The sequence below is a fragment of the Sinocyclocheilus grahami genome, unplaced genomic scaffold, assembly GCF_001515645.1.
Source record: "Sinocyclocheilus grahami isolate Dianchi unplaced genomic scaffold, SAMN03320097.WGS_v1.1 scaffold1349.1, whole genome shotgun sequence".
Classification (NCBI taxonomy): Eukaryota; Metazoa; Chordata; class Actinopteri; order Cypriniformes; family Cyprinidae; genus Sinocyclocheilus; species Sinocyclocheilus grahami.
The window spans coordinates 236,904-248,072 of record NW_015506528.1 but is presented as its reverse complement, the minus strand read 5'-3'; the positions used below and the strand labels follow the sequence as shown (position 1 = coordinate 248,072).

Sequence of the window (11,169 nt, the reverse complement as noted above, 5' to 3'; positions counted from 1 at the left end):
GCCGAGGGATAAAGTGAGGAACGGCCGGAGGGCTAGAGTGAGCAGAGGCGGCGAATTCGACAAAGGAGCGGCCGGCGGGCTTATGATGTAGGCATGTGGGGGTGTGTTAGAACGAGCTGTTTTAGGTAGGCGTGGCTGACTCTTTACTTTTTATAAAGAATATCTCTTTGGATTTGAGACTTTAGTTTTTGCAACTTTACAGATCTTCTTTATGCACCAAGAGCTTGTAACACTCCAAAGAGAAAGTAAACATTGATATCGCATCATATGACCCCTTTAAGGCCGGTATGAAATATTTGAACATTGATTGCATAATTGATAGGATTTCTTGGATCTATTTAGGAAAGTATTCTGTCTTATGTCTTTGTTTTGCTGTTGTAGACGACGTCAGCACAATGCTTATCGGTGAGCGAGACGTTTGTTTTCTGTGGTTGTGCAGATGGCACAGTGCGCGTGTTCAGCCCACAGGACCTGCGTTACATCACCACACTGCACCGGCCGCACTGCTTGGGAGTAGATGTTTCTCAGGGCACCCAGCCAGGGTAAGAGACCGCCTGGACTAATGAAGAGTGACTAATAGAGCTGCAACGATTTCTCTAAGAATCTGTTGATTACATTTTTTAATCAATCAAACAAAGCACATTTGTTTCCTTTCTTTGCTATTTAAACAAACATTATTGTATGGTCGTCCTGTGTGAACACCAACTTCTCGCAGAACAAATATAATGCAAAAGCAAATATAGGTAGTTGTAGTACCAGTGAACCATATTTTCTGAAGTGGGTGATAACAGCTTTGCTTATAGAAAAAATGTTGAACCATTACGTTCTGAAATGTAAATGAAACATTTACAAACATTATAACCACGTATTTTAGTTTCCCCTACTCCCTCACTTAAACCTGGCAAATTTAATGGTATACAGAACAAGAATGAAAATGATAAGTGTGAAATACACCTAAATCATTCATCATAAGTGGCATTCATTATAAAATGTTGGAAATGCTCTATATAAATAAACTTGACATATCTTATACTGACTAACAAGCACAAATTGTGATAGTTAAATGTGAGGGAAGACGCATTTCTAATTCCTCATCAACTGACTTGTGTTGCTCGATATTTACCGTATTTGGTAATAATGAATGATTTCTGTTATTTTGACAAGTAAAAATATATCTGCTCTACAGTGTTTTTCCACTTAAAATAAACAGGAGGATAATGAATGTTTAAGCAAATAAATCCCCTGTAAAAAAAAGATGGGATGAGATCAAATGTGAGCGAGGCTTTGGGAGGAGAAATGAGATTTCATGTGTAGTAACACATGGAATATTATTAAAATTGTGGAAATGCAGGTATGCAGCTTGAAAAACAAAATGCAAAGACTACAAATATTCAAAATACTAACACAAACTATAATAGTGTGAGTAATGACCGCAAGATAAACCCATTAACTGAGTTTTTGTGGATTGAATTCTCCTGTGTTATTGTTTAAACATTATGCATTATATAAATATTATATAGATGCACACCATATTATCAAATGTTATAAATTTTTCTTTGATTCCTTCTCTTTTCATAGGCATTTGTTTGGCGCAAACCCAGAAGCACAGTATCCAGATACGCTGGCTTTAACCTTTGACCCTGTGACCGGGCACTTGACGTGTGTGTATAATGACCACAGTGTGTATGTGTGGGACGTGCGGGACGTGCGGAGCGTAGGCAAGGTCTATTCAGCTCTGTACCACAGCGGCTGTGTGTGGAGTGTGGAGGTGAGGTAGTGACCGACCGCGTTTATCAGATAGATGATAATACGCTAGTCCAGTTTATCAATGCATAGATATTCTCTGCAGACCTACCCCGAGCTTGACGATTCATCTGCGGCATGTTTGTCACCCGGCTCTTTCCTCACCTGTTCATCCGATAACACCATCCGCCTGTGGAAGAGTGATTCAGGACACGGCCTTCGCCACAACCTTTACAGCCAGGTACTGACAACTGCTAGACATGACAATATTACAATATTTTTACCCTTTTTAATGTATTGCAATTTAATATTAAATGTGGAAACTTTTTCCAAGAACTGTGAAGTTTTTACATTAAAAAAAAAAAAAAATTCATTTCCTTAAAAGGTTAGTTCACCCAAAAATAAAATAATCCACGTGACAGTGTTCAACCGTAATTTTACGAAGCTACTAGAATACTTTTAAAGGGGTCATTTGATGAGATTTCAAGTTTTCCTTTCTCTTTGGAGTGTTACAAGCTCTTGGTGCATAAAGAAGATCTGTAAAGTTGCAAAGACTAAAGTCTCAAATCCAAAGAGATATTCTTTATAAAAATTAAGTTAACCACCCCTACCTAAAATGGCTCGTTCTAACACGCCCGGATGCAACAAATGCCTCGTTTATAATGGGTTTTAATGTTTGTCTTGTCGCTCCGGCCGGACACGGCATCAACAGTATGGTGAGGGGCGTAACATTTCTGTCTCACGCTTGAGGTATTCGGCCAATCACAACGCACTGGATAGCTGGCCAATCACAGCACACCTCGCTTTTTCAGACCGATGAGCTTTGTAAAAATCGACGTGTTTCAGAAAGGCGGGGCATAGAGGAGAAACAATGTACAGTATGTGGAAAATAATGTTTTTGAACTTTAAACCGCACAAACACATTTCATTACACCAAATACACAAAATAATGTTCTTTTTAGCAGCATCATTTGACCCTTTTAATATTCAAAGAAAACATAAATAACGACTTTATTCAACAATTCGTCTCCTCCGCGTCACCCTGGTGCCATTTTGGAGAGTATCCACTGAACGTAAACAGCGTATGCTGTTCTGTGTCAGCAGTGTTGTTTTCTACATTGTTTATGCTTTGATTTGAACGAAAACAATGTTTTCGCGTGACGCAGCTGACACCGAATAGCATATGCTGTTTGCGTTCAGTGGATACTCTCCAAAATGGCACCAGGGAGGAGACGAATTGTTGAATAAAGTCGTTATTTTAGTTTTCTTTGCGTACAAAGTATTCTCGTAACTTCGTAAAATTACAGTTGAACCCCTTATGTCACATGGATTATTTTAACGATCTCCTTGCTACATTTCTGGACCTCGATCGTGGTAATACCCTTGCTGTCTATGGGAGGGTCGGAGAGCTCTCAGATTCCATCAAAAATATCTTAATTTGTGTTCCGAAGAAGAACGAAGGTCTTACGGGTATAGAACGACATGAGGGTGAGTAATTATTGACAGATTTTTCAGTTTTGGGGGAATTAACCCTTGAAATTTACTTGTGCGCAGCATAATGGGAGACTACAAAATTGGAAATAATGAACCATAATCAGTTAATACTTGAAAAAGCTGAGAGGTAGTTTAATAGTGTTTATAATTTCATACCATATGTATTATTGTGTGCCGATTTTATAACCTCATATTAATTAGGAAACTGAATGACTGAATATTTGTATTTTTAAATATGAATTTGCCATACTCTAGAATGACCATAAACTAGAAAAAAATGAAACCTTTTTTGTATTATTTGTTTTTAAAAAAATGAACATCCAGAAATGCACAAACCCAAACTGTTGCGAAATAAAGGTCATTAAAGCAACAAAGAAAAAATAAATAAATCAGTTTACACCAAAACGAAACTTCTGTACTCACCCTCATGTTGTTCCAGAAGACTTCAGTTCAACTTTGAGAAACAAATTTTTACAAAATCTGAGAATTTTTCTTTTCTTTACATTGACCGTCCACCAAAACATTGACGTTTAAAGTTCACAAAGAAATCATAAAAGTAATGCATATGAATCAAGCTTTGTGTATGTGAATAAAAGATAAAATAAATCTGTATGAAATCATATGAAGTTATTGTGGCACTTCAGAAGACTTGGAAAAATTTGCTTAATTCATTTGTGTTCCTTTTATTGTGTCTTTATGAACTTTTAGAAAGTCAGTTTTAGTGGAATAAACTTTCAATGGAGGGAAACATCTCTCAGGTTTAAGTAAAAACATTGTAATTTGTGTTTATCTAAAGGCTTTGGAATGGTGTGAGGGCTGGTAATTGGTGACCAGTGTTGGGGGTAACGCATTACAAGTAACGCAATTTACGTAATCCGATTACTTTTTTCAAGTTACTAGTAAAGTAACGCATTACTTTTTAATTTAAAAGAGAATATCGGAGTTACTTTTTCAAATCGGTAACGCAAGTTACTTTTATTTTCTTCCAATTAATTGATTGACAGCTCTCCTGTCGCCATGTTAAGAGAAATCAGAAGATGTTACTGTAGTTCTAAAATAAATATGAATATGCATTAATTAATCTCGCAAACAAAAAAAACACAGATTCAGTATTCCTCAAAATGAATAAAAATAATGCAACTCAGAATATGCAATAATTAAATGTTAAACAACACAAATATCCTTTATGTATTTAATCCCATTCTATTAACCTGTCTTTGCTTCTGTCCTTCGATGATCCAGTTCAAGCGTACTAATAAGCACAAATGACTCTAGACAAACATTTGTCTTTTTTTATTTATTTATTTTTTTTTTATTGCTGAAGTGTTGAAATTTCTTCTTCTGCATTCTACTGTACGGATGTAAATGTGCTTTCCCTTCAGCCTGAGGCTTATTCATTTCACTTTTGGTGTGAAAAGGCTTTTATATTTGCCAAAAATATAACTTTTTTTTATTTTAAAAACAAACAAGCCCTGTCCAGATTTAAAAAGTAACGCAAAAGTAACGTAATGCAATGCATTACTTTCCATAAAAAGTAACTAACGTAATTAGTTACTTTTTTTATGGAGTAACGCAATATTGTAATGCATTACTTTTAAAAGTAACTTTCCCCAACACTGTTGGTGACCAGTACGTTCTTCTAGTATTCATTGATTTTGCTGTTTCAGGACATCGTAAGGATAGTGTATGTGGATGATGACACGCAGTACCTCAAAGCTGAGGCTGAGAAAGCTGAGGGAGCAAGCCAGGATGGTAAATCTGGGATCAGGGTGCTGGGAATCAGCCCAGAAGGCCACCATTTGGCCGCTGGAGACCGCAGTGGAAACCTGAGGTGAGAGAAAAGGAAGGATCTATGCAGAGAACTAAATCATAAATGAACGTATGCTGAATCAACTGTCACTTCTTCAGAATCTTCGGCTTGCGGTTTATGGACGAGCTGCAGAAAATCGAGGCTCATGATTCTGAGGTTTTGTGTCTAGCCTTCTCCCCTACTGAGACCGGTAAGTGAGCCATTTCTTTATTTCAAATGCATATTTTGTATTGCACAAACGGTTTCATTTCATTTGAGGTGAAATATGGCTTTTGGTGTTAAGCATGCAGAAAAGCTGTGAAAAACAGATTATTTTTTTTTATTATCGACAGTGTATATGAGTGTTTTTCCTGTCAGGTTTGCATCTGTTGGCTTCTGCGAGTCGCGATCGGCTCATTCACATCTTTGATATGAAGAACAAATGCAATTTAGTGCAGACAGTTTATGATCATTCGGCCTCCATCACTGCCATCAAGTTTACAGGTGAGTTCACAGTAGATAAACACTTAATGATTGGAACCTCAACCAAGGTGGTACTAAAAAAAGTACCAGGTACTGTATCCAGTGGAAACCCCTCAAAAGTGAACCGTACCGACCCGTACCATGCAGTGGAAAGTGCCATAAGAAAAGTAAGAAGTCACTGAATTTAATAATTCTCAAATATAATAAATTACTTGCGCTTTGAGTGAGCAGACGAAACACAATAAATGCGGTCTTGCTTTCGGAGGTGAATGTCAGCTGTTTGGTAACACAGTCTTGGTAGACCGTTCTGGGAGGCAGTTATACAGAAATACTTTGACGACAGACTTTGCTCGGGCACTTCAGAATGACCATGACAACATTTCAGATGCTGTGCAACTAAATCGGTCCGCTGGTTAGTCAGGTTATGCTGTCCCATAGCGCAAAGTCACATGACTTTTTTTGAACGCTCGTGGGATTTATTCGCAAAATGCGTTTCCATCTCCCATTATTCGCATTAACCCTTTTTCGCACAAGTCAAAAACCACCTTAAGTGAGCATAACTTTTTTGCAAATTAAGGGATTTCTTTTCAAAATTTGGCGTTTCCATCATTCGTTTCTCATGCGATACTTCAAAATGCGCATTAAAACAGGGTGATGGAAACATAGCTATAGACGGACAGTGTAGAGATTGCCTGCAGTCGTAAATAGGGCTGCCCTGGAGCAGATAACTAAAAATATTTGCTTAACGGGTTAGTTCACCCAAATGTAACTCTTGAAGATTGTTGTTAAATTGAGTTTCAATTTTCAGTTTCAATTATTAGACATACCTTTTGATTACTGAAATTTAATTATTCCATTAAATAAAATGGAATCCAGAAAAATTTAGGGGGGAAAAATGGCAGTGGACATGTGTCAGAGGGGTCAGTCAGTGAACATGCGAAAATAGTCAGTGAAATAGACTTCCAAGCTTTGCATTTGATTAAGCTGCCTTTAATGCAACTTATTTTTTTCATTCTAATTGTTGTGGTTTGTCTCTCCTCTTAAAGACCTCGGAAGGCTTGAACTTCTCACGATCACATCACATAGTGGAGAAGAGCACACTGTATGATATGGACCTCGACGCCACACGCGCGCACACGGCCATTGCGTGCCAAGACCGTAACGTTAGGTAGGGCTTTGTGTGAGCTTTTACTCCTTTACTCATCTTTTTGTTTTTGTTTTTGAATGCTGGTACTACAATAATAAATGCATTTAAAGAGTTGGTTCACCCAAAAATGAAAATTAGCCCATAAATTACTCGCCCTCAAGTCATCTTAGGTGTATATGACTTTCTTCTTTCAGACAAATCCAGTCGGAGTTATATTAAAAATTGTCTTTGATCTTTTAAGCTGTTTAATGGCACTCAGCGGGTGCCGCATGCATCAGTCCAAAAGAAGTTAAATAAAGAGCGCCCATCCTTAAAGTGTCTCACACGGCTCCAGGGGGTGAACAAAGGCCTCCTGTAGCAAATCGATGCGTTTTTGTAAGAAAAAAAAATTCAAAACTTAATAATCACTTTAATGTAGCTTGCGCCAACAGTCCTACACGGAAGCAGTTCCGGGCTGATGACGTATGAGAAATATGGAGCCGTGCGAGAAACTTTTTTACTTTATTGGATGGGCGCTTTTTATTTAACTACTTTTGGACTGATGCATGCAACACCCGCTGAGTGCCATTAAACCGCTTGAAAGATCAAAGACAATTTTAAATATAACTCCGACTGGATTCGTCTGCAAGAAGAAAGTCATATACACCTAGGATGACTTGAGGGTGAGTAATTTATGGGCTAATTTTAATTTTTGGGTGAACTAATCCTTTAAGAGGCATACGAACTTTATCAGATATACACGGAGTTATTTGCATGAATGCCATTTCAAGACTCTTTTGTGTTTTCAGAGTGTACAATGTGCAGAGTGGCAAGATGAAAAAGTGTTTCAAGGGCTCCTTGAATGATGATGGGACACTGCTTAAGGTGTGTGTGTGTGTGAGATGTGAATAATACTCTTTATGGTAGTTCACATTTGCAGTTAATAACTTTCTTTTTTGGCAATAACTTTGTTGTTTTTGCTCTCAGGTTCAGTTGGATCCCTCTGGGATGTTTCTGGCCACCAGTTGTTCAGACAAAAATATCTGTATCTTTGACTATGAGTCAGGCGAATGTGTAGCCACCTTATTTGGACATTCGGGTAAGATTGTTTTTCTTAATCACTGATTTCATTCTTTCCCTGCATCGTCTTATTGTTGACCAAACATTTTATCCCCTCACAGAAATTGTTACAGGTATGAAGTTCAGCCAGGACTGCAGGCATCTGATTACAGTCTCTGGCGACAGGTAAATATATATAGTATTAACAATACATAGGCAACATATGTATGTATGTATGCATGTATAAAAGTAAAAATACATAGGCAACATATATATGTATGTGTATATAATGTTGCCTATGTATTTTTACTTTTAGTTATGGATTTATTTGGTGGATGTAGTTACAGTATTAAAGAAATACAGGAAAAACAAACACAAAATTGAACAAGGTGTGTACACCTTTTAAATATTTAGCATGTATTTAGATTTTAAACCATATATGGATGTAGTTTGCAGGCTTTCTGTTGGTTTTTGAAGTCTTAAAATATCTTAAGTTTGAAAGCCATAAGGCTTAAATAATTTAATTTAAGGTTTTTGTTATAACATTTAAGAGGTCTTTAAATTGGGCATGTTAAAACAAGAATTGTGACAACTTAATGTGATTATTAAACTTCAATAGAATGTGGTTAAATTAATGTGAGCGCCGAACATTGAAACCATGAGCCTTTATAATATGCAAAATGATTGATTTTAAGAGCAGTTTGCACTCAATGAATATTGTGCATTTATGCCAAGCAGTTGTTTATGAATTGGGACCGTTTACTTTCTGATTTTTGTATTTATAATATGTTGTAGATGGTTGAAAGTGCATTTTTATCTCTTATTTTTAACTCCCATGTTTTGAGCAGCTGGGATTAGTTAGTAAAGCATCTACATTTCAAAATACGAGTCCCTGTGTAGCCTGATGCTGCGTTCAAGTCTTCCTGGGACGTTTGTACTTTGACTTGAATGCACCTGACATCGTAATTAGTTTAGTCGGCACAAGATGGCGGTGTACCTTTTTAATAAATTACAAGAAAATACAACAGGGTCTGTTAACTCTGCTTCTAGAAAATGAAGAGCAAAGAATTCGCATCAGGTGTGTTTTGCGTTTTTAATATTTAAAAAAAAAAGTAATTTATGAAGCCACTTTAATCTATATCGCATAAAAGCTTAATCAAAACTATCAATTTAAACAAATTTACCGTCAACTACAGATGTTGCATCCATCGATTCCGCCATGTTTCTCATTGACACGCCCCCAACTCAGGGCTTAAAGAAAATTTCAAGTTTCCCACTCGTAACAACGACATTGTGGTGGCGTTCATGTGCGTTCAACTCGTAAATACGATCCATCCGACATGACTTGAACACACCATGAGTCCAAGCGTGCCGCACGAGTCCTGAAAGTGAACGCGGAACGTTTCGATCGCCCCCAGGTGACTGTATAGGTCATAAACCCTGCCCTCTCCATGTAATATAATGGGACGTGAGACAAACTAAATCAAATAAATATTTCCCAAAGATGAATTCCGTCATTTGAGGTAGTTCTTATCATGCTGATTTATGTTTACATGTTTGTTTTTCTAAGAAGTTTGCTTTTAGGTAGTTATTTGATGCAATAAAAACGGGGTGTGGTGTCATGATTGTGATTTTGTGATTGGGTCTGCGGGAGTTGGCTCCAGCTCACGACACTACTGCGCAGACTCTGACTCCAAACGAATCTCTACTGCGCAGACTCTGGCTCCAAACTAATCTCTACTGCGCAGACTCTGGCTCCAAATGACGTAATTTACTCAAAATGGCCGTGGCTATACTGAGATGCTTTGGTTTCACTTTTCTATTGTGGAAGGAAGTAGAGACACGTCGTCCATCTTTTTTTACAGTCTATGCCTGAGTCCCTTTATATGTTTATAATAAAAAGTCCTGCATTATTCTTCATTTTTTGTTTATTATTGGTTTATTCGACATTCGATAAAATGTATCTGGCATTAAGTTTAAACATTACATTTAATGTAGATTTTACTAGTATTGAGAATCTTTTTTTTTTTTCTTTCTTGAAACACATTAATGCATTAGCCAATATCGTTTGACCTTACCTCAATGTGTGTAGGGGTAGTTCATTCAAAAATGCTAATTCAGTCATTTACTTGCATAGTAATGACCTTTTTTTTTTTTTTTTGGTTCTGTGGAACATAAAAAAAAGATATAATGAAAGCCAGTGGGAACCAAAACTGTTTGGTTACCAACTTTCTTCTTTTATGTTCCACAGAAGAAATGCATACAGGTTTGGAATGATATGAGAGTGAGTAAATTGACACAATATGCAGCGTTTTTGGGTGGACTGTCCCTTTAAGGACACACCAATGTAGACCATCACTCATACACATTTCTAATGCTGGGGTGTGTATGTGTGTGTGTGTCCAGCTGTGTGTTTGTGTGGCGATTGGACTCTCAGATGACCAACTCCATGAGGAAGAGGCTAGCAGAGAGGAAGCAGCAAGCAGGTCTGACAGTTCAGCAGGCCCCCAGCAAACAGCAAGCCGTCAGGTAGAGTCACTACAAATCTGATCTTATTTCACATTCACGCTAGAAGTGTTGGCACATACCCAGATTGAGTTGATGCGTGTATGATTTTGATTTGTTCCTTTTTCCCTATGAAATTCTTTGAAAATGAATTCTCAAGGCAGCTCTAGAGATGAAGTTCATGTGTTCATGTTCTCATAGTGAGAAAAATGCATTGAAAACAGCACAAGCATCACACATGCTTTAGTGTGTAGTAATCAAAACCACGTCATGTTGATCTGACTTTCCGTGGTTAGGGATACAAAAATGCAGTAAAGTTTTTGTCAGCTGGCGAACTTTTTCTGATAAATAAACATGAATTTCTCAGTTCAGGTAACGGAGCGAGAGAAAACATTGTAAATTTACGTATGCTACTGACATTACTAAATTTCACCATGCTTTGTATTATTACACAGTTACACTTTAGCCTTCTGACAACACTTTCAGTCTTAAAAAATAAAATAAAAAATTCCCCCAAAAGTTTGACTAGTTTGCAAGAGCATGATAAGTCAAGTCTGCTAAGCAAAATGAGACCGTAAATGTGGGCTAGTAATTAGATGTGTTTGTCTGTAGTCCAATTTAGCCACTTGTTAGCAACCACCTTTAAAACAAGCAAAACCTGTTAAAAAAACAAGGGGGTATTACATATGTATTTTGTCATAGAATAAAACATGAAAATATCTTGAGCTTTAGACATTATTTCAGGCATTTAACCAAAAACCCATTTAAAAAACCAATAGACTAATTCAATGGAATGTGCTGAACTATTAATTTGAGTTTTGACCTGCAAAACTGTCATTCCTGCAGCATGGATAATTATGTGATGACTAAATGATTTTTATTAAAGCTGCAGTCTATGCAGTCCGTAACTTTTTTTTTTTTTTTTTTTTTTGGTAAAAAAAAATCAAAAATAAAAAATTGAGAAAGGACA

The 11,169-nt window shown here is 37.0% G+C and overlaps 1 protein-coding gene across 1 annotated transcript in view; it reads left to right on the top strand.

Annotated features, from left to right (window-relative positions):
- wdr62 (WD repeat domain 62) overlaps positions 1-11,169 on the top strand; it is a 35,824-nt gene that overhangs the window by 10,265 nt on the left and 14,390 nt on the right. The window contains exons 5-15 of the mRNA XM_016255587.1: positions 382-542; positions 1,579-1,768; positions 1,850-1,984; positions 4,905-5,068; positions 5,146-5,237; positions 5,405-5,577; positions 6,556-6,677; positions 7,445-7,520; positions 7,623-7,734; positions 7,817-7,880; positions 10,101-10,223. Coding sequence (XP_016111073.1) covers positions 382-542; positions 1,579-1,768; positions 1,850-1,984; positions 4,905-5,068; positions 5,146-5,237; positions 5,405-5,577; positions 6,556-6,677; positions 7,445-7,520; positions 7,623-7,734; positions 7,817-7,880; positions 10,101-10,223 — 1,412 coding nt within the window. The remainder of the gene's footprint in view (positions 1-381; positions 543-1,578; positions 1,769-1,849; positions 1,985-4,904; positions 5,069-5,145; positions 5,238-5,404; positions 5,578-6,555; positions 6,678-7,444; positions 7,521-7,622; positions 7,735-7,816; positions 7,881-10,100; positions 10,224-11,169) is intronic.